Here is a 24,317-nt window from a genome sequence, read left to right on the forward strand (position 1 = left end):
TCATGGGTTCAGTTTGGGGTGGTCTTCTGAGAAGCAAAATCAATGGGGAAGCCAGGTTCCCTTAACAACCGTGTTACTAACGTTAACAACTGCAGTGATTCACTTAACAACTGTGGGCAGGAAGGCCGTAAAATTGGGCAAAGCCCACTTAACGAACGTCTCACTTAGCAATATAAATTTTGGGCTCTTGTGGTCGTAAGTCTAGGACTACCTATATAAAAACATAGCAAGCTTAATGAAAGGGGGGGATGATATGAAAATCCTGACATTTACTCATAACACGGGTTTTCAATAACTTGGACGCATTGGAGAAAAAGGTACAGAGTGAGACATTGAGTTTTGCTTGAGCCAATTAGTTAAGTTTAGTTTAGTTTAATAGAATTTGTATGCCGCCCACTCCCATTGGGACTCTGGGCGGCTCACAAGCAAGATAAAAAAAAAACATTTAAAAAATTTAGGAAAAGATACAATTATTAAAATAATACACCATCCATTCAGTCTAAGTGGGGCTGGATATTGATCAACAGCCCCAGGCCTGCCGGAACAGCCAGGTCTTGTTCGCTTTACGGACGGCCGGGAGAGTAGTAAGGGTCCAGATCTCTACGGGTAGATTGTTCCACAGGGCCGGTGCAGCTACAGAGAAGGCCCTCCCTCGGGGGGGCCGCCAGCCGGCATTGTCCAGTTGACGGCACCTGAAGGAGGCCCAACCTGTGCAATCTTATTGGTCATTGGGAGGTGAATGGCAGGAATGGAATGGAATGGAATTTTATTATTTATATGCCGCCCTTCTCCGGGAGGACTCAGGGCGGCGAACAATTCAAAAGGGGAAAAAGGGGAACATAAAAACAAAATACAGATAATTAAAATAAGCAACAGTCGCACAACCATACATGTCGAGAGGGGAGGGAACTCACCACCCCCAGGCCTGCCGGCAAAGCCAGGTTTTGACGGCTTTTCGGAAGGCCTGGAGAGAGGTGAGGGTCCGAATCCCTGCGGGGAGTTCATTCCAAAGGGCCGGAGCTGCCACAGAGAAGGCCCTCCCCCGGGTAATAGCCAGATGGCATTGGCTGGTGGACGGAACCCGGAGGAGGCCAACCCTGTGAGATTTAATGGGTCTGTGGGAGGTAATTGGCAGCAGGCGGTCTCTCAAGTACCCAGATCCAATACCATGAAGGGCTTTATAAGTTACGACTAGCACCTTGAAGCGTATCCAGAGACTGATCGGTAACCATCAGGAGGCAGTCTCTCAGGTAGCCAGGTCCTCTACCATGTAGGGCTTATTGGGAGGAGAAGAGAAGAGGAGAATGGGATTCTCTTAAGCTTTGGGGTATGAGCTACATACCTTCTTGCACGAGAGAATTTCCCCTCCACTCTGGGCCTGTCACTGGAATTTGAATGCCACATACGAAAGTTGCATAGTTGAGGGACCCTTAAGTGACAAATTCCAACCATCTACATACTCTTCCCATTGACATCCCAGCTATAGAAAGCAGCTGCAGTGGGAAATCACTTGTGTGCCAGTAAATGAGATATTACTGGCTGAACAGTCAGCAGGGGAAAATCTCCAGGCCTTAAAAAAGGAGCTGATCTATAATTGACTCCGATGGGCCTAAGAAGAAACGAAGACTTTGTGACTCACTAAGATGAAAAGAATATTTTTCTAGAAAAGGGAATAGCAATAGCAATAGCAGTTAGACTTATATACCGCTTCATAGGGCTTTCAGCCCTCTCTAAGCGGTTTGCAGAGTCAGCATGTTGGCCCCACAATCTGGGTCCTCATTTCACCCACCTCGGAAGGATGGAAGGCTGAGTCAACCTTGAGCCGGTGAGATTTGAACAGCCGAACTGCAGAACTGCAGTCTGCTGAAGTAGCCTGCAGTGATGCATTTAACCACTGCGCCACCTCGGCTTTCGGGAAGCTGAGCATACAAGGGTCTATGAATGGAAAGAACTCTAGAGACTAGCCCCCTGGGCCACCCAGAAAGCCAATGGCCTCTAGAGTACAAAACTTATAGAGTTGTTAAAATTCAGGATTTGCCAACTAGTCCACAAGGAAAGCTTCTGCTGACATCAAAGAGACTCGCTAAATTGCAATGTCAACATGCAAAGTGGAAGCTTCTCATCCTCTTAAAGCTGTGATGGCGAACGTATGGCCCTCTCAGAGAGCCCCTCTCTCTGCGGGCACGGGAGCTGCCGCCCCAGCTCAGCTCTGCTGAGCATGCCTCCCACTGGCTAGCTGGTTATCGGGTCTCTGCTGTGCGGGGCACATGCGGGAGACACGTGTGCATCAGTGGCGGGATTCAAATAATTTAACAACCGGTCCTCTGCCCTAATGACCAGCTGCGTAGGCGTGGCTTGGTGGTCTTGTAACTGGGTGGGTGTGGCCAACTCAATGTCACTCAGGTCAATGGGCGCTTCGCCTTAGTTATTACAACGTAATAAGGGTTAACCAGAGAGGCAGTTTCTGTAAGCAGGGCAAGAGCCGAGGTGGCGCAGTGGTTAAATGCAGCACTGCAGGCTACTTCAGCTGACTGCAGTTCTGCAGTTCAGCTGTTCAAATCTCACCGGCTCAAGGTTGACTCAGCCTTCCATCCTTCCGAGGTGGGTAAAATGAGGAGCCGGATTGTTGTTGGGGGCAATATGCTGACTCTGTAAACCGCTTAGAGAGGGCTGAAAGCCCTATGAAGCGGTATATAAGTCTAATTGCTATTGCTAACTGCTAGCTGCTATTGCAATAAAGATTAGGCTAGAAACAACACCAGAATGTTTCCTTCCTGCCTTCCTTACAGGATTAGCCCTGTAAAGTGGGGAAAAAACAAAAGGAGATTTCTTCCAACAACCCGTTCTCTGAACTGCTTAGAAAGTTACCAACCGGTTCTCCCGAATAGGTGCGAACTGGCTGAATCCCACCACTGGTGTGCATGCATGGGATGGGGGGAACACGGAGGGGTGTGCTTGCATGCACAGGGGCACAGTGTGCATGGGGGCGGGGAGCACACGGGGGTCGTGCACGCATGCAAGGGGTGGTGTGCATGTGAGGTGACACATGTGCATTGCATTATGGGTTTGCACGCACTTTCAGCACGCAGTTACAAAAAGGTCATCCATCACTGTCTTAAAGGCAAATTCAGTCACTTTTCATGGTCTCCTCTGTTCCTCAAAACTGTTTGGAGGAATGAATAAGGAAATGGGGGAACATTCAAACGGTTCCACCACAAAACCGCGGTAGACTAAAGCGCGCTCGTTGAAAGCGCGTACGTGACGTCATCACAGCGCGACGAAAACATCGCGCTGTGAGCGGTAAATTTAAAATTAAAGCGAAAACCTTACCCTAACCCCCCCAAACCTAACCCTAAACCTAACCCTAAACCTAACCCTAACCCTAACCCTTAACCTAACGCTAAACCTAACCCTAACCCTTAACCTAACCCTAACCCTAACCCTAAACCTAACCCTTACCTTTATGTGAATCGGCTTGCTTTAATTTTATTTTAATTTTAATTTAATTTATTTTTAATTTTTTTCGTCGCGCTGCTGATGACGTCAGGTACGCGCTTTAATCGGGCGCGCTTTAGTGGACCGCGGTTTTGACGGGTCATGCATTCAAACCAGGGAAGAGATACACCACAGATATACATCCCACACTACCTGTACTAGTAATAATGTTCAGGAGGAATATATCTTATTTTAACACGACACGGTTATATTTAGATGGTAACAATTTTGTGTTATGCTAAAACTATACACTAGACTTCGCAAATTTAAAAAAAAATCTGTCTGATTTCTCTCACTCTAAATAATTTATTCTATAATTAGCTTTGTTTTGCATTCCTTATTTTGCTTTTGGAAGCTTGGAAATTATCAACAGGCAGTTTAGAGAATAGTTCAATCTCTCAGTTACTTCAGAGACTGGAAGAGGAATTGCTCAAAAACACTTTGAAGTGCAAAATGCTTTCTTGAGGAAAAAAAGAAACCATGAAATAAGGAGGAAATGGGAATTGGGAATGAAGTTATCACTTAATTTAAGTACTGAAGCCCACAATTCCTTTTGTTTTGCCAATTTATCATATTTTGGCCCTAAGGGTACTCCTCATGGCGATTCTCTGGACACGTTGGGATACATCTGTGAGACAGATGTTTTCTGCTACAACAAGCTAACATAATTATCATACTCTGGAGGAAGAGGAGAAGATCGAGTGAAAGACACAGTTGCCATGGATTTTATTATTTCCTCTTTATGTTTTGGTTTTCTTTTTTTAAAGAAAAGTCCGAGATGTGTGTTCAATATAGTTGGAGGACAAAATGAAGAGGCAGTCCCTATTCTTGTCATTCTTTTGTTGAATTGTGTTGAATCCTGGCATGTTAATAGTGGGCTTTTGTTGCCTATGTGTAGGTGAATCCGGTTCACCGACAAATGCGCACTCGACAAAAGCGCGTCGACAAAACCGCAGCGAGAAAACCGCGAGGTCGAAATCGCGCCGACGAATGAGCACAGAAGCGCGCCGACAAATGCGCGACGACGACAGCGCGGCACCCAAAAACAACGAAAACAATGTAATAACCGTAACCGTAACCCTAACCCTAACCCTTACCCTGAACCTAACCCTAACCCTAACCCTTACCTTAACTTAAATCCCGCTTTTGTGGGCGCGGTTCTGTCGGCGCGTTGTTGTGGGCGCGTTTATGACGTCGCGGTTTTGTCAGCACGCTATTGTCGTTCGCGCATTTGTCGGGTCACGGATGAATCCATATAGCTCTTTATGTTTATTTTTTATCCTTAAAGCAATACATGTAATAGTATTGCAATATATGAAACAACAGCTAAGAGATATCAAGATCCTCATCCTTACCATTTATTTAAGGTGAAAAGTCCTTCAAGCTGAGTTTAACTTTTGGTCTTTCTTGCCAGTTACTAGTGCCTTCTTCCATAATGTTTTTTTCCCCCTACAAATTCTCAATCTATCCTGCAGCTCTGAAAAATCCCAGATAGTCTCCCATCTGAATAAGAAGAAGTCCCTGCAGATTTTATTCTGCTAATCGTTGCCAACGACCGTAGAAGGGGGTGGTGGTGCTTATCTCCATTTCGAGGCCATGAGCCAGCGCTGTCCGGAAAGGTTTCACCAGTCATGTGGTCAGTATGACATTGTGTAACACGGTTTCCTTCCCATCAAGGTGGTATCTGTTTATCTACTTGCATTTGTATGCTTTTGAACTGCTAGGTGGGCGGGAGCAAGATGAAGATCATTGTCCTGCAATGTTTGGGTCTCGAATCCGGGCTGTTGGCTTTCCAAACGACAAGCTCAGTGTCTTAACTGCTAAGCCATCATGCTGCCTCTGAGTACTAACAAGACCAAATTCTGCTTGACTTCCCAAAGCAACTACGCTTGGCCAGCTTCTGTTATCTGCTGTAGCATTGTTTATTTCATCCTTTGTAGAGTGTCTCTTTAACTTGTTTTTGTGATAGTTAGAAAATTTGCTTCAAATGTTAGTTGGCAAAAAAGCTCCTATATAGCGCAATCCAGAGGTGGGTTCCTACCAGTTCGCGCCAGTTCGGTAGAACCGGTTCGTCAAATCTACCGAACCGGTTAGAAGAGGTTCCACCAGTGGACCCGGAAAGCAGGCCACACCTACAGAAGAGGTTCCAAAAAATTTTGAAACCCACCACTCACACACACACACACAGATTCACATAGAGAGAGAGAGAGAGAGAGAGAGAGAAAGAAAGGAAGAAATAAAAAAAGAAAAAAGAAAGAAAAAGTGAGAGAGAGATGAAAGAAAAAAAAGGAAAAAGGGACAGAGACACAAAAGGAAGGAGAGAGAGAGAGAGAGGGAGAGAGAGAGAGAGAGAAAACACATAGCCGGCAAGCCACTCCCACCAGGTCACATGGCCGGCAAGCCACTCCCACAAAGGAGGCCACACCTTTGTGGGAGTGGCTTGCCAGCCAAGTGATCTGGTGGGAGTGGCTTGTCGGCCATGTGTTCTCTCTCTCCCTCTCCCTCCCTCTCTCTCTCTCTCTCTCTCTCTCCACAGAGTAGGTTCGAAAGGTTTTTGAAACCCACCACTGGCGCAATCCTAAAGATTTTTTTTACCTAAAAGTACATTGGATGAGATTGAAGTCTTTAGTTCATCTAAATTGCACCATTCCCGAGACCAAAATAGGATTCAAACAGGCCATACTGCATTTATCACTAAATTAAGAACAGGAAGGTAATCTGGTTAAGATTGAGCTTCTATTAGGATAAGGAATGAATGAAGAAATCCATATAGATACTTTATAGACAGAAAATATGTTATCTACTGCCCCAATTCCATTTACCTTTTCAGAGTAGCCAAACATACCTATTTGCAGGTAGCTTTCCGATTGATGAGTCTTTAAGGGGAATCGCTTCTCCGTCATGTGATCCAAACATGCGGGCTGGCTTCCACTTTTTTCTTTGTTTCTGAAACAAAGGAAGCAATGGGCACAATGCAGTTCAACTTTTGGGGGAATCTGTCTTCGTCCCTCTGCATTTGATCTATTTTCTCTAATGCTCCACTGAGCTTTATTGGGTTCAAGGGAAATGCAAAGTTTCGAAGAGAGAGAGAAATATTGCTTTTCAGAGGCCTGTAGCAAACCTGCCTTTCAAAGCATGCCTGGATTGTTCAGGTGAGACCATACCATGTACAGGAAGTGGATGCTCCTCTGGGAGCAAGTAAAAAGAATTCTTACGGCTTCAAAATTTAGAAAAGTTAACAGCATGCTGGAAATCCCTGATCTAAAGTTAATGATAGCCTTTTCTAATGTTGGACTTCGTCTTGAGCAGTGTTTCTCAAGCTTGGGAACTTTAAAAAGTGTGTCAGCTTCTGTCAGAGATTGCTGCAGAAATCAAATCCAGAAAGCACACACAGGTAACTGATTCAGCAGGATTCATTAACTTCTTTTTATATATAATATAACACATGAAACATATATACAATATCAAGAGCAGGTTCTTGCAAGATGGTAGGGAAAAGAGATTGGTTTCAGTTTCAGCAGCAGACTAGTTTCAGTTTCAGTTCTTAGCACAGCTAAGCCACGCCTAGGCTCCTTACTGTCTCCGCTCCCATTGGCTGACCTTGTTACTAAGCTCCATTCATTGGCTGACCTTGTTACCATGTCTCTGCCAGTCATGAATTCTCAGGCAACTTCAACTTCCAGAATCTTGGGAGTTGAAGTCCACATTTCTTGACGTTCCCAAAGTTAAGAAACACGGGTCTAAATGGACAAAGACAGATACGTCTGTCTTTAATATTTTATTTTTGTTTAACTTCTGTGCACCAGAAACAAAATGGTGCAAAGCTTTTAAGAAATCAAGCTCTCCCTAAAGCTTTTGTTATAAGCAGTCTTGCTGGCATTTATCAAACATCCCACAATGTACAATAAACTAATCAACCCTTTCTGAGCCCAGCCTGCTTTTGAACCCATGCCATTGGTGTCTCAGAAGATTGGAATAATGGAATAAAGTATGGTTCAATTAGCTAGGACAACTAGTATGAATGAACCCTACTGTGGTATCATTCTCAAACTGCAGAGGTTGGGTCAGAATATCAAAATTGGTCTGCTTGCCCAATTATTTAAGGCAACATAACCAAAGAACAAAAATGTTCTGCCCTGGGCAATGAGGTTCTCCTCGAGCAGCCAGTTAACTCCACGCCTAGGAATATCTTTCAGACCACGTTTATTATCAGGCATTCTTAATAGCACTGAACTTAAGTTCAGTGTTAAGATTCTTCTGACTTTCCATGATCTGTCCCATCACGTAGTGTAAAAAGATGATGATTTTATCCCCATGCTGAGTGGAGATGTAGAATGCTACTATTCCGGTTCACAAAGGCACTTAAACTCCCCGGCTATAAACTTTGCATGTGGGCAAGATGCTCCGGTAGCCAATCAGAAACAGAGATGTGATCACATGTCATGGAACTACATTTCCCATCAGGCAGCCTCTGCCTGCATTTCCCATGAGGTAGTTTCTTAAAGGAGACAGTTCTTAATTCCTACACTAGCTATATACTGCTGGGGCAGCACACAAAAATATTTGGGAAATCTGTGCACTGGATTTCTGGACGTGCTTAAAATTATTTTAAATGGCTACAGAAGTGAGACATTGGCTTGCAAACACAGAGGTGGATTAGGAAGTGCTGACCCTTTTGCATAATACAAATCCAATTTCTTGACAAGGTACTAATTAACTTGGTCTCTCTCTCTCTGTCTCTGTCTCTGTCTCTCTGTCTCTGTATATTTTTTAATGGAGAGAAGTAAAAAGAGTCCCTAGCCTTTTTCTGCCACTTGAGTGAATACAACCTTGAGATGTATTTGAAAGCAACATGGCAGGGAGCAAAGGATTAAAGGGCTTTTCCCACCAATGGGCCCTTCAGAGCTCTCTTCCAGCTTTCGGAAAGATGATACCTTTTGGTTCAGTTCAGTGGTGGGTTGCAATTTATTTCATTGCCGGTTCGCTCGTGCGCATCTGCGATTGCGCAATGCTTTTGCACATGCGCAGTAGCTTCTGCGCCTGGACAAATGGGCAGAGCCTCACGCCGCCACTACTACTGGTTCGCCCGATTCAGGCCGAACCGGCAGCAACCCACCTCTGGTTCAGCTGCAAATCTTCTGCAGCACGTTTGAACGCTTGAACGGAAGAGAGTGATTCTGTAAACCAATCCATAAATGTACCCCTTCCGTTCAACCCATACGCACCGACCCCCCCTCTGGTGAAACTGAGTGGCGGTACCTTAAAAGATTTCCTTTGGCTAAAGTGGGCTCTCTGGCTTGCCGATTGCACATATTAAGGCTCAGCCTTTGTGGGGTTTCCACGTGCCCCTCTGGAATGCTATCTTCTCTTGTCAGGCCTGGGGAAATCCCGTATTTCTCCTCCAGGCATCTCAACGGGACCGTTCTGTTTATGGGCTGAAATATAATCGCTCCGCTCTGCTTTGATATGGGCTTGCGATTCCCGACGTAACATCGCACCAGGCCGGGGATGGTGTCAAAGCCTTCGTCTTCAAAGTGAAACTGCACCCGGCAGTGAGCTTCGCTGAGCCGCAAGATAGTTTTATTGATCTTGAAATGCTGAGAGATGTTTTTCCACTGACAGGTAAGGACAAAATTGCCCGGACTGGAAAGAGAATCTCTAATCAAAAAGTCGCCGTCTCTCTGAACGAGGCTCTCCGAAACCTTTAAAAGAAAAAATAGGGGAAAAAAGGCTGTTTGAAAATAAAGGAAATTATCCATTGCTGGAGCCTCCAGTGCAGTGTTTCTCAACCTTGGCAACTTGAAGATGTCCGGACTTCAACTCCCAGAATTCCCCAGCCAGCATTCGCTGGGGAATTCTGGGAGTTGAAGTCCAGACATCTTCAAGTTGCTAAGGTTGAGAACCACTGCTCCAGTGAATGGATTTTTTTTCCCTAGTATGTTTTTAGTAAAGATATGCACAAAACAATCTCCATGGCCCAGTGTGGAAGAGCTAGATTATGCATGGGGCCAGCTATCTCCAATTCTCTCTGCCCATGCCATGAGATCCAACATGCTATCCTGCACTGAGTTTCCTCTGTGAAACAGCATCAACTAAGCAGTGTTTCCCAAACTTGGCAACTTTAAGACTTGTGGACTTCAACTCCGAGTTCTCCAGCCAGAAGAGCTAGCTGGAGAATACTGGGAGTTGAAGTCCACAAGTCTTAAAGTTGCCAAGTTTGGGAAACACTGAACTAAGGGGACATGGCACAGTCACCTGTTGCAATACCTGCCCTTTAGAATGGTGCTGACCCTGCTGGCTTTCCATAACTCTTAGAAAAAGTTGGGGATTCTTTTTTCCTTCCCAGGCCTATATGCCAAATAGTTTGGGTTGTTTTGAATAGTCTGAGTTTGGCTTGAGTTTGTGCTTTTTCATGCTATGCTTTTTCAGCCTGTATGTTTATTGTTTTTATGCAGATATAAAATTTGCTTAAATAAAAAGGGGATATTTTTAAAAAATGCAGCGTGGGTTACAAAACGTTAAAAATATGTCCCAGAATGATTCATATTTGTTTAACAAACATTCAGCAAAAAAAGTAAATCATATCATAGTTTATTGCATAGTCAGCTGGATGTTCAGACTGAATTTGGCATTTTTATTCACTTACCTGGCTGTTCCGGCAGGCCTGGGGCTGTTGAGTTGTGCCAGCCCCACTTCAGGTTTGTGACTGTTGTGCAATTTTAAACTGTTGTTTTGTTTTATTTTTTTTATATCCCCCCCTCCCTTTTATTGTAAGCCGCCCTGAGTCTCTTTTGAGAGTGGGCGGCATGCAAAATTTAATAAATAAATAAAATAAACACCTGGGATAGGCAGATGTGGAAGTTTGATCTTATTTAGAGGTATCATCGCAGGATGTAAGCTGCTCTGAGTAAAACCACCTTTTGCAATTGATCGATGGTGAATTTGTCAATGCCAATCATTACTATTATCCAGTCCCTCAGCTTTTCAGTATTAAGATTTCTGCCAGACTTTAATTTAGATATTCTTTCTTTTCTGGCTCTTAATTTTCATTTCCTCTGCCTCATGCAAACATTTATTAGCTAGTGTGTTTGACGCTTACAAAAAGATTAAGCCTATTTCTCACAAGACAAACTCAGATTACTTTATAAATATATAAGACATTTCAAACTCCCATATCTGGGGAGAATCATAATTCTGATTCTGTTAGTTCTGAAATCAAGACAAAGGTTACTTGGCTAGAATGGAAGAATGTTTTGCAAAAACATTGTAATGCGCTCTACATGGGGCTGCCCTTGAAGAGTGTTCGAAGACTCCAATTAGTCCAGAATGCAGCCGCGCGAGCGATTGTGGGTGCACCAAGGTACACCCACGTTACACCTATCCTCCGCGAGCTGCACTGGCTACCTATTAGTCTCCGAATCCGCTTCAAGGTGCTGGTCGCTACCTATAAAGCCCTACATGGCATCGGACCTGGGTACCTGAGAGACCGCCTCCTGCCGATTACCTCTCTCAGACCAATTAGATCGCACAGGTTGGGTCTCCTCCGGATTCCATCTGCCAGCCAATGTCGGCTGGCGACTCCCCGGGGGAGAGCCTTCTCTGTTGCAGCTCCGGCCCTCTGGAACGAGCTCCCTGTTGAGATCCGGATCCTTACTACCCTCCCGGCCTTCCACAAAGCCACCAAGTCCTGGCTGTTCCAGCAGGCTGGGGGGAGCTGAGAAGCATTTACCTCCATAGAAATTGTGAATGTTGGTTTTGTTTTTAATATGTTGTCTTTGTCTCGTTCCCCCCTTTCCCTTGTCTTTTGTGAGCCGCCCAGAGTCCTCCGGGAGTGGGCGGCATACAAGACAAATAAATAATAATAATAATAATAAAATAAAATAATAAAAACAATCCCCCATCAACAGGAATCCCTACCCTACCCTACCATATGGAGCAAGCAAACTGGACTAATTATGGTAAATTCCATTTCTTGAAGAAAAGATATGCTCTCTTTCACAGTAATCACTTCTGTAATATTTGGTAATATGCTACCTCCATCACTTTGGAGTGCCCAGAGAGCATTCCATGAGGTTTAACAATCACGTAGATCATTTTGCTTTCAACTGAGATGGGAGATTTCCTGTTGTGTTTTCAATCTCACTCAACTATCGGTATGTACGGCAGCTATTACCAGGGAGACTCTACACTGCAATAAAATTGTTAATCTCCGAGGCTGCATAAGCACTCTTAACCTTCTGACTGCTACAAAATCAGCATTAATATTCTTCTGGAATTATTCGGGGGACGCATATTAATTGAGAAAAGAAAACAATGTGATCAGAACACAATGAGGTTTAAACATGCCAGTGCTAATAAATTGTAAAGCTTTGATAATGTTAAGCAAGCTGATGCCTTCTAACGTGTTTCCCCCAAAATAAGACCTGGGGTTATATTATATCCAAAAGATGCATTAGGGATTGTTTTCTGGTTAGGTCCAGTTTTGGGGGAATTATGGTACTAAATGCGTCCGTCTGGCTGACAATCTTAACTGGAGCTTATTTTTGGGATAGAGTTTATATTATGAGCATTCTGAAAAATCATGCTAGGGTGCTAATTTTAGGGGAAACACGGTAGATACTTGGAAGTATAATTCCTGTAATACTGGCAATGGCTGTAGTCCATATCATTTTGAGGACAACAGATTATTGATAACTGATGTAGTTTGACAGTACTAACAGTGACAATTTGATAGGTAACCCAACCCCCTCATGATGTCTATTAGGATCAAACAATCCTTGGAGTTAATTGCACAAACACAATTACCATACATATATTTCAAAACTACGAATTGTACTACAGAAGGATGAAGGCAGTTGCTAGAGCAAACCCTCCTTGTGGTAGACTTAATCTTAGAATGCAGTATTGCTGGCTAATTCTGCCCACAGTCTGGAATTCGATCCTGATGGGCTCAAGGTTGACTCAGCCTTCCATCCTTCCAAGGTTGGTAAAATGAGGACCCAGATTATTGGAGGCAATATGCTGACTTTGAAAACTCTGTTACAGCCTGCTGTAGAAGGGCTGTAAAGCATTATGGGGTGGTATACAAACCTATAGGTTTTGCTAACCAAAACTCTCCCTCTTGAATTGAGAAGTTCAGTGAATCCAATTTCTAACGCATCTTCCAGAAGACATCTGAACCACAGCAGGGTGAGAGCATTAAATGTTTTGTCCTGGGCTCACAGTGCTATTTTTTGTTCTTTATATCTCACATTTTTAAAACTGCACACTTTCCACACATAAAATATTAAAAACATAAACACCATATTTAAAAGTTAAGAAGAGGCAAATGATATTAAAAATTAATTAAAAGACCACTCACAGCTTTAAATGATCTTTAGATCACCTGCAGGGACTCATTTGAAATGTTAAAAACATAAAATCAATATAGGTTTTGCTCTGACTGCCACCAACGGGCAATCTTTTATTTTGGAAACTCCAAAATATGGGATTGGATCTAGCTGAATCAGAGCAGATTAATTAAATCAGTGAAATTTAAATTGCTATATAAGTATAATTAAATACGATTCTAGACTATTGTGAACAATATTCTTTCATTGGTTTCTTCACAGTTCTTTCAGTGGCTTCTTTGCCTGTATCTAACACACTGACTTGCAACATGAAATACTATTTTAATTGTTTTTCCTTTTTTTTTTTAACCAGGCAACCTTTAATTATCAGACTTTGCAAGATTGATTCCCCAAGGAGTAGTTATAACTAAGAAGATTTGCATTTTGATTACTAGCTCATGCTGTTTTAGTTGCCCAGGATTAAAATAGTAACAGCTCTTTCCACTCAGGGACCAAAGTGCGTATAGGTGTCATGATAAAAACCAGGTTGAGAAGAGAAATGTAGTTTATTGCTTTTAACTATCTTACAAAATCCCTAAAACATAAACATTTTTCAAATGTCAGTACTATTATTTTCAGACCGAATTAAGCTATTTCTCTAACCAGTTGTGTGTATAATGTACCTTTGGAAAAGCAAACAGCAATCAGGACAAATTATGCAAGTTAAAATATATTGGCCTATTTTGATATAAGAGCATTTAGTGTTACCGTTTTCAAATAATTTGGAAGTCTTTTCTCTAGAAAAAGTTTAGCAGAGAACAGAAAAGGGATCTCCAAATGATTCATGAGAAATGCATGAGAGATAAAACCATGCTTGTTTCTTTTAAAGAAAGTGAATTAGCATAAAATATGTAAATCCAGACAACAAATTCTGTGGTTATGTGGCAGTTTCGTCAACCCCCCCCCCCAAAAAAAAACCACTGAAAAATAACAAAATCGACAGCAGAACACATGTTGAGTATCGGAGGTGGATAACTAGCAATAGCATAATATAACAAATATAACAATTTATACCCCTCAGACAGGGTCCGCAACTTGGGAGTCCTCCTGGATCCACAGCTGAGTTTTGACCATCATTTGTCAGCTGTGACCAGGGGGGCATTTGCTCAGGTTCGCCTGATGCGCCAGTTGCGGCCCTACCTGAACCGGGAGGCACTCACAACAGTCACTCGAGCCCTTGTGATCTCCAGGCTGGAATACTGCAATGTGCTCTACATGGGGCTGCCCTTGAAGAGCATCCGGCGACTTCAGCTAGTCCAGAATGCGGCCGCGCGAGTGATCGTGGGCGCACCACGGTTCGCCCACATAACACCGATCCTCCGTGAGCTGCGCTGGCTACCTGTTGATCTCCGGGTGCACTTCAAGGTCCTACTTACCACTCACAAAGCGCTCCATGGTAGTGGATCTGGCTATTTGAGAGACCGCCTTCTGCCAATTACCTCCCTGCGTCCCATCAGATCGCACAGGGTAGGCCTCCTCCGAATTCCATCCGCCAGTCAGTGCCGACTGGCGACTACGCGGAGGAGAGCCTTCTCAGTTGCAGCTCCGACGCTATGGAACAATCTCCCCGTGGAGATCCGCACCCTCACCACCGCCCAGGCCTTCCGCACGGCCCTTAAGATCTGGCTATCCCGTCAGGCCTGGGGATGAAAAATGTTAGTTTGTCCCCTCCCGAATGATGAATGAATGTTGTGCTCTATTTTTAATATTATGTATTGTCTTATGTTTTTTGTCTTTTTACCCCCTTCCCCGTGTTTTGTAAGCCGCCCTGAGTCCCCTCAGGGAAAAGGGCGGCCTATAAATTATAATAAACTACAAACTACTACAAACTACAAACTACAATAACTCAGACATATTTCCAGCCATTCTCCACTGAGGAACAGGTCAGTACATCTTACCCCAGGCCTTATGAAAGCACAAAAGAATCAGGGCCATTCAGACCCCAGGGAGCATGATGTCTACAGGACAGGCACATCTAACAAGAAGGTGCATCTTCTCAATCCCACAAGATTTATTTTATGTATTTATTTATTTAATTAATTAGACTTATATACCGCTTCATAGGGCTTTCAGCCCTCTCTAAGCGGTTTACAGATTTTTAGCAAATTGAGTCAGCATATCGCCCCCACAGTCTGGGTCCTCATTTCACCCACCTCGGAAAGATGGAAGGCTGAGTCAACCTTGAGCCGGTGAGATTTGAACCGCCGAACTGCAGATAACAGTCAGCTGAAGATACAATGGTTTACAGCTTGGAGCACCTCAAATTGTCCAGATCTTACCGGTCAGGCAGAAACAACAGGAGAAAGACAGTCCTCCACCTAACCACCTCCTAATACTTGGAATAATCCAGTATGTTTCATTTTTCCACCCAGTGTTCCTTTGTTCCAACTGCATAAATCTTAAAAGAGGGATTCCTGTAGCTTGCCTCATTAAAACCTGAAACTGTTTTTAAGTACATGAAGTGTTGGCAGGATTTGGTTCTGCAGATAAGCAGGGAGAACACAAATTCCAGGATTCCCTAAAAACGAGACCAAAGGGAACACACCTGCCGCGGAATCCGCCCATGATACCACGCGTGGCTCCGCAGATCGTCACTGCTCATCTGCAACTCTTCTTCCAGCTCCTTCTTCAGTTTCTCCGGGGAACTGTCCATCACTTGCTTCTCCTTTAAAAACTGCAAAAGAGAAGAAGAAGGGAGGCTTGATTATGTCGAATCAGGCCTTGAAACAAGGAAAACAAGAAGAAAAATCTTAACCTAGCCAGACACTTTCATTTTGCCTCACATGTCAAGAGGTCTGGAGTTGCCAGCATTCTGCCAGCCTTTGATCCTTAAGGAGCATTTGCTAAAACTTCTGCTGGGTGAGCAACTTAGGTAATAATTACTTGCGCAGGGGTGGATCACTCATGTCCCACCTGGATGTTTTGGGATAAGCATGAGTGTTCTGCTGGTCATTTATGTCCCTTCCTACACTGAATGCAGAAAGAAAATAAAAGAGGAAATGCACAGGAGGAAGAGCTGGGCTGAAGCAGAAGGTTCAAGTTTAAACCTGTTGATCAGGGATGGTACATTTACACCAAGCTCGCCCAACATACACATTTTGGTTGTGGAATTAATTCATTTTCTAACTTTGCATAAACCATCCTTAGCCAATGTTCCCAGGTTAGACTCAGCTTTCCTAAACACCTCAAGGTATAACCAAGTGTCACATATTATGCAAATGCACCTGAAAGTTTGTGCGAACTGGTTTAAAGAGGAGCAAAGTGGGAGGCACCATTTATGTTTTGTTATAAGAGTTGTGATCAATGCATTTGAAACTCTACGATCAAGTATTATCATTATCAATTTTTATTTAACTATATCTATTACCACTGAATTTAACTAAGTTTAGCTAATTTTGAATTATACTCTTCCATCTATCAACCTGTATCTCTCCAATAACATGACAATCTTATATCTACTGTCATTTGTGGATCCAATTCTCCAAACATCTTTTTAAACAAGTCTGAAGTTGCACCTTCTTGTTTGTGGTATCTCTCATAAAATGTTGACGCCCTCCTTTTGTTTCCTTTATCAGCTTGTCTTTAATTCTCAGCAGTGTTATCAAATACTTTGCAAATAGTATTTCATAGCCCATAAGTTCTTTAATGCTTTCTTCTCCTTCTATGTCCTGTCCTTTGAAATTAGTTTTCTCTCCATTTAATTCCTCTTCAAATATTCCATTCTTTCCTCCCACGAGGATCAAGTATTGTAGGTCCTGAACACCAGGTTCTGGGCCAATAATAAAAGAATTGAACCTATGGTGCAGCAATCGCTCACAAGTGATTTACTGTAATTTTACTACTTTCCTATTTCTAATAAATCAGTACAGTAACTATGTTACATAATCCTATTTTCCTTCCATATACCTATACAAACGGCCTGTTACTGATATATTCTCAGAAGGTTTGATCTTATGTGCAGAAAGATTCCTATTCTTATAGCATTTTTTGAAGGGTAAGCTGCAGTGCATTGCAGAGAGACTTAATAGCAGCGTGACTGACCTAATCTCCCAAACCCAGATAAAATTATTTTTGCTGAAGCAGCAACACAGTGCAGTGTGAAGCTCCTGGATGCAGTGGGAACAACTCCATCGTTGCTAATAATCCAATAATTTTGTTAATAATTATTTTGCTAGTCCATTGTGGATTTTTTAATAACTGTAGGAACATAAAATCAACAATCCAATAATAACTTAAGTTCCTCCATATCCTCTTTCGGTCCTGTTTTGCCTCGGAGATAAAAAAATAAACAGTGTGTGAGGCAGTGGTGGAATTCATTTATTTTTTTACTACTGGTACTATGGGCATGGCTTGGTGGGCATGGCAGGGGAAAGATACTGTAAAATCTCCATTCCCTCCTCACTCCAGGGGAAGGTTACTGCAAAATCGTGACCCGACAAATGCGCGCCCGACAACAGCGCGCCGTCAAAACCGCGGTGATAAAACCGCGATGTCGACAGCGCGCCCACAAAGGCGTGCCGACAAAAGAGCGCCGACAGAAGTGCGATTAGGTTTAAGGTAAGGGTTATGGTAAGAGTTCGGGTTAGGGTAAGTGTTAGGTTTAGGGTTAGGGGTAGGGGTAGGGGTAGGGGTAGGTTTAGGGTTAGGATCAGGGTTAGGGTTAGGGTTAGGTTTAGGGTTAGGTTTAGGGTTAGGTTTAGGGTTAGGTTTAGGGTTAGGTTTAGAGCATGCTTCTGTCAGCGCGCTGTTATCGGTGCGCTTCTGCGCTGATTCATCAGCGCTATTTCGAACTCGCAGTTTTCTCACCGCGGTTTCATCGGCACGCTTTTGTCGAGCGCGCATTTGTTGGTGAACCCTGCAAAATCCCTATTTCCTCCCGATCAGCTGGGACTCAGGAGGCAGAGAATAGATGGGGGTGGGGCCAGTCGGAGGTGGTCTTTACCGGTTCTCCAAACTACTCAAAATTTCTGCTATCGGTTCTCCAGAACCGGTCAAAACCTTTGGGGTGAGGGAATGAAGTGCTACGGTGAAGGACATCAACAGTTGGCCATAAGAGAAGGTGTAAATGAGACCTAGCTTTCCTCTTTTCAACAACACAATTGACCAGGGAAGGGGCAGTTTAAACTTCAAATAATCGTGAAGCAGTTTGGTGTTAAAGCAAAATGACAAGGGCTTCATAATTGCACAGATGCTTATCCCACCCTTAATACAGTCGTGAGATTTCTGATAATTAGGAGATGCAAAGTTAAATTAAACCAGGGTTGCAATCCATATTCTCCTGATGCTTTATAGTTTCGTGAACATCGCCATAGTGGTATGGGAATTGTAGTCCAAAGCATCTGGAGTACTCCAAGATGTACTTCTGCATCAGACCATCTATGAATTAAATTAATCTTGTTTTAATTTAACGCCCCTGCTTTAATTTACTTCTGTTTTCTCAGATAACTCACAGGGGTTGCAGTGGCATTTTAATTAAACTGGCGACTCTACTTGCAGATTTTGCCTCAAGTCAGATATCAGTGTAAATGTAAATAATTTTACTCCTTTCAGGACACATCTGCACATTTTCTATTTATGTTATTTACATTTTGCAACTTTACCTGAGAACACTGAAAGAGCAACGTATCTCTTATGAAACTCCCAAATCATTATAAATGGTTGAATCATGGGGGGAAAAAATCTTCAAGATAAAAGGTATCTGAAGCCATTGCTGCACATGTTCTTGAAATGGAATTCTGCATTTTCGAGTTTCGAGTTCGAGTTTTATTTCATTTGTATGCCGCCCTTTTCCCTGAGGGGACTCAGGGCGGCTCACAGCTCAAAAAGGGAAGGGGGGATACAAACAGTTTAACAAGAACACAAAACAAGACATAGTTAAAAAGCACAACAATCATACCATTCGGGATAGGGGCAGCGAATCTTTAGCCCCAGGCCTGTCGGAACAGCCAGGTCTTAAGGGCTGTGCGGAAGGCCTGGAGGGTGGTGAGGGTACGAATCTCCACGGGGAGTTCGTTCCAGAGGGTCGGAGCAGCCACAGAGAAGGCTCTCCTCCGGGTAGTCGCCAGTCGACATTGGCCGGCGGATGGAATTCGGAGGAGGCCTAGTCTGTGGGATCTAATCGGTCTGGTGGAGGTAATTGGCAGCAGGCGGTCTCTCAAGTACCCAGGTCCAATACCATGAAGGGCTTTATAAGTGACGACTTAGGAAGTCAGTGTACATTTGAAACGGAAACAATCTGTCTACCTCCGAGTTAAAGTATGTCTTGCCAGGAGTGGATAATCTACCATCCTGTAAGGCGTATGTATTCTCTCAACTCCTTTCTCCCACTAAAAAGTCATCCGTTTCTCATTAGAAGGGAGAAAAGATCTCTTTAAGCTTTCAGATAGGCTTATCGTTCCCTCAAAATTAAAAGGATCTCCTCCACAAATCTTCAGAAAATCCTAGAAATCATCATTTCAGCAAGACAATGCCATTGCCTCATCCACTGAAGCTCTTGGCTAGGTATGAATGTGTGTGTGTTATGTTTGTGTGTGTACATACACCAGTAGTGGGATTCAGCCAGTTCGCACCTATTCGGGAGAACCGGTTGTTAACTTTCTAAGCAGTTAGGAGAACCAGTTGTTGGAAGAAATCTCATTTTGGTTTTTCCCCCCTCTACAGGGCTAATCCTGTAAGGAAGGCAGGAAGGAAACATTCTGGTGTTGTTTCTAGCCTAATCTTTATTGCCCTGCTTACAGAAACTGCCTCTCTGGTTAACCCTTATTACATTGTAACAGCTAAGGCAATGCGCCCATCAACGCGAGTGATGTTGAGTTGGCCACGCCCATACAGTCACATGACCACCGAGCCCCACCTACCCAGCTGGTCATTAGGGCAGAGAACCGGTTGTTAAATTATTTGAATCCCACCACTGACATACACATGTACAAACACACATGTATATCAGTGTTGAATGTTGAAAGGGCAAACACTCTGGACAGCATCTGTGTTCCAAAAGCTTTTTTATTTTTTCTTGCTGAAGATCTTATTGGAAATATAGTCTACAATCAAGGGTGAAATTCAGCCGGTTCTGACAGGTTCTGGAGAACCGGTAGCAGAAAGTTTGAGTAGTTCGGAGAACTGGCAAATACTACCTCTGGCTGGTTCCAGAGTGGGGGTGGGAATGGAGATTTTGCAGTATCCTTCCCCTGGAGTGGGGAGAGAATAGGGATTTTGCGGTATCCTTGTCCTGCCACGCCCACCAAGCCACGCCCACAGATCTGGTAGCAATTTTTTTTTGAATTTCACCACTGCTACAACGGCCCCGTTCTAAGCAAGATGTCTCCAATTGTCCTCTCTCCAACCTACATCTAATGTTTTTCTTCCACAGATATTTCATACTTATGTTTCCTATTTCGTATCTGTGAAAAACTGTGGAGAAACTGAGGATACCCAGGACCTGGGGTGCGTGACCCGTCAAAACCGCGGTCCACAAAAGCGCGCTCGATGAAAGCGCGCATTTGACGTCATCACAGCGCGATGAAAAAAATTAAAAATTGAAATAAAAATAAAATTAAAGCAAGCCGATTCACATAAAGGTAAGGGTTAGGGTTAGGGTTAGGGTTAGGTTAGGTTAAGGGTTAGGGTTAGGTTTAGAGCGTTAGGGTTACGTTTAGCGTTAGGTTAAGGGTTAGCGTTAGGTTTAGCGTTAGGTTAAGGGTTAGGTTTAGGGTTAGATTTAGGGTTAGGTTAAGGGTTAGGTTTGGGGGGGTTAGGGTAAGGTTTTTGCTTTATTTTTACATTTATCGATCACAGCGCGATGTTTTCGTCGCGCTGTGATGATGTCACGTACGCGCTTTCGTCGAGCGCGATTTTGTCGTCCACGGTTTTGTGGTGGAACCCCTGGGGTGAGGGTGGGGGGGGTCCTCCCCATAATCAGCATTTTCACTAATCTGATCCCATTAGAAGCATTTAAAATATTTCAATTCTCCAGAAAAGAGCAAAACACAAGACCTTCTGCAATTCAGCCACCCTTGATAGAAACTATCAATGAAAAAGCTAACAAAAAATAACTGGACTCTCATTCGTAGCATCCTGCTGGTTTCTAAAGAAATCTCTGCTTACAGCTCCTGAAAAAGAAGCAGAACTAAGTCGCATTAAGTTGGAAACGCCATGAATGTACACTGAAAGTTACAATGCAACAATAACCACCGAAACATTTTTTCCCATGATTACAGCCTTCTTTTTTTTTTAAGTAACTTGGATGAATTCCCGGGCTTTTAGTGATGTGAATGAATCTTTACAGCACTTGAAAGACTAAAGGACAAAAGTTCTTATTCTCTAATCTAAGGCTTTCTATGAATAGTCTGAAATCCTGGGAGCGTCCACTTTCCTGGATTCTTCTTATAACCATACCGGTACTTCGATATATAGCGTTTTTAATAAACTTCCAACAACTGTCTTTTTGGATGAAGTTAATCTATTAAGAATTGGCATTTAATCAATGTTTGGTAAACAGATTTCTTTTAATTCGAGCACCCCACACAGACACACATCTCTTTTCATTACTATTCTGCACTTTCCCACATTGCAAAAGGACTGATATTATGTTTCGCCTCAAGTTAAATCATATGGCAGATGACTTCCAGATGACCAACGTTTCCCATCACCCTTTTATTTCAAAATAGAAATAAAGTAGGGTATTTTTTCATGGACAACAGAATGCCACTGAAATTAGATCATGTTTAAATCCTTCGTCTCGGTGATTCTTTACTAAGAGCCAGTCAGAGTTTGTCTAACCTGGTCAGCTATCGTGTAGGAAGGCCATCCTCCACAATTTATTCTGCACCAAACCCGAAAATCATTGCCTCCACTAGAGGTTATGATTTACCTCACTAAATTGGCAGTCTACCAATCACCCTATTCTATCTCCTCTGTCACCCCTTTCCACAGTTCTGGTTCTTTGGTGCCATGTTATGATACCAGGGGATGGAAGACATGACAAGCCATGTGCTCCCTACAATGGTTAGAAAGACTGTGACACAGAGGTGGGTTCCTACCAGTTCGCACCTATTCGGTAGAACCGGTTCGTCAAATCTACCGAACCGGTTAGAAGAGGTTCCACCAGTGGACCCGGAAAGCAGGCCACACCTACAGAAGAGGTTCCAAACATGTTTGAAAGCCACCACTGGTCCTTGGATATGATTATTCTACACTTTCATGCTCATATTTATAAAACTCAGTGCCTCTGTGAAAGGTAAGGATGACTACTGCGTTTGTGGTGCAATCCGAACATTGCATGTGTTGAAGTTGTTTTAACGCAAACCAAAGATGCCTTTTAAAAAACAAGTTTACATCCTATTCTTATGCATGCCAGTGCTGTGTGTGAAGTAATTTTAGGTGGTTCTGACAAGTGTCGTCGGCATCTTCATATCCGGTCACATGGGCGGCAAGCCACTCCCATCCGGTCACATGGGCGGCAGGGCCACTCCCACAAAGGAGGCCACACCCACAGAGTAGGTTCGAACAATTTTTGAAACCCACCACTGCTGTGACACTACACACTATATCTAAGAACAGAATTTCCCCAATTGCAATGAACTGTACAACTGCCATACAAAAGAGAAAAAAAGTCAAAACGGCAAGATCCCAAAGAAGGTGGGATCAATTCATTTTAAGGGTGCAACTGCTTCCCATTCTGGATTATGGATTACCTATCTTTATCATTTCAGGAATTGTAGTCATGATGATCCAATAAAATGAAGTACACTAAAACCTTCGTTTCAAGTGCTTAAGCAAACTGGGTTATCTGAACTGTGCTCTATTTCTTTTAAAAAAATATATTTTATGTATATATTTTTTTAAGGTTCACACTTTTCTTAGGAAAAAAATGAGGTTAACTAACTTCTTTTTTTATTGAAAATTTAAAAAAAACTTTTATAAATGTTTACTTCCCTCCCCCTACCCTCCCCACCCAAACCCCACCCCCCACCTCCCCCCAAAACTTCCCGGAACCAATACAGGGTATAAATCTTTAACAAAGATATTCTAAAATAAACTTTAAAAAAAGTTGAAATCATCTTTCATTTGAGCTTTAACTCCTCTTTGCTAGACTAGCTCTAAACAGATTATGTCATTCCTTGTTTCTTCAGTCATAAACTATCTGGAATTTCTTAGTCCCATATTTATTTTGAGTATAGTCAATCCATCTTCTCCACTCCAATTTATATCTCTCATTGGAATGGTCTTTAAGATATGCTGATATTTTAGCCATCTCTGCTAGGTTTGTTACTTTTAATGTCCATTCTTGAATAGTAGGCAAATCTTCCTTCTTCCAGTATTGCGCCACCAACAGTCTTGCTGCGGTTATTAAATGCAAAATCAGGTTAGTCTCTATAACTTTACAATCAGTAATTATACCTAACAAAAATAACTGAGGGCTAAACTTTATCCTTTTTTAAAGAACATTTTGCATAATCCACCATATTTTTCAGGTTAACCAATTTCTTATCCACTTTGAGGTAAACAGAATGGGAGGCTGGATATTACATTTATGCTCCACTTTATCTTACTTCCCTCCCTTCCCCCAAATATTATTGACTTTTTCTCAGTTTTCCTAACGGGAATCTTTTATGTCACCTGTTCCTTAACATTTTAGACAGCACCTTAAAACAAATTTTCATCTATTTGTAAAGTGACCTTGATTCTAAATGGCACAGATGCCTCTAAAATAACACTACAGTTATTATTTATGTTTTGAATATATTTTAAATGTATTTTAGAACCAGTTTGATGTAGTGCTGGCCTAGGGGACTGTGACTTCTAGTCCTGCTTTAGGTACGATGGCTGGTTGGATGACATTGGGCCAGTCACTCTCTTTCATCTCACAGGTTAGTGGTTGTGGGGAAAATAGGAGGAAGAGGGAGTATTAGGTGTTCTGACCCCCCTCGTTCCACACCAAAGTACACTCCGAATGAAAGATAAGTTACAGCATTTAATTAACAGGAAGACAGGTCCTTGGCAGCAAACCAGCACAGACAAGCTTGGGCAGCAATAAACACAGATAAGGCTGGGCAGCAATCCAGCCTGCCAAGCTCACAGTAATGTCCTCCGACATTCACTCCTGCGTTGACTTCTGCAAAGAGGGGCGTGTGCACAACGAGTCTTTTTATAGTCTGGAGAGGAGCCTAATGACCACCAGCTGAGTGCAATTACCTCCTGTACTTGCGCAACTGTTCCTGATGCCTATTCGCTCTTCGATGGCGTGCATCCAGGAACAACTCACTGCTGGACTCATGCTCACTCTCCCTTGTCTCCTCCCCACTGGTCAAAGGCTCAGGCGCCTCCTGGTGGCCAACCAGCCTCTCTGCGCCCTGCTCGGAGTTGGAACCCTGTCCATGGTCCTCCACATCCTCCAGAGCCGACTCGTAGGGCCCCTCGCTGTCGGAGTCTGGT

General features: G+C 43.1%; 1 protein-coding gene across 1 annotated transcript in view; it reads right to left on the reverse strand.

The window, feature by feature from the left end:
• BCAR3 (BCAR3 adaptor protein, NSP family member) overlaps positions 1–24,317 on the reverse strand; it is a 95,229-nt gene that overhangs the window by 25,427 nt on the left and 45,485 nt on the right. Inside the window, exons 3-5 of the mRNA XM_032217324.1 lie at positions 15,430–15,558; positions 8,755–9,197; positions 6,341–6,441 (exon numbers count right to left, since the gene is read on the reverse strand). Of these exons, the coding sequence (XP_032073215.1) occupies positions 6,341–6,441; positions 8,755–9,197; positions 15,430–15,558 (673 nt within the window). The remainder of the gene's footprint in view (positions 1–6,340; positions 6,442–8,754; positions 9,198–15,429; positions 15,559–24,317) is intronic.

Source organism: Thamnophis elegans, chromosome 5 (genome assembly GCF_009769535.1).
Source record: "Thamnophis elegans isolate rThaEle1 chromosome 5, rThaEle1.pri, whole genome shotgun sequence".
NCBI classification, from domain to species: Eukaryota; Metazoa; Chordata; class Lepidosauria; order Squamata; family Colubridae; genus Thamnophis; species Thamnophis elegans.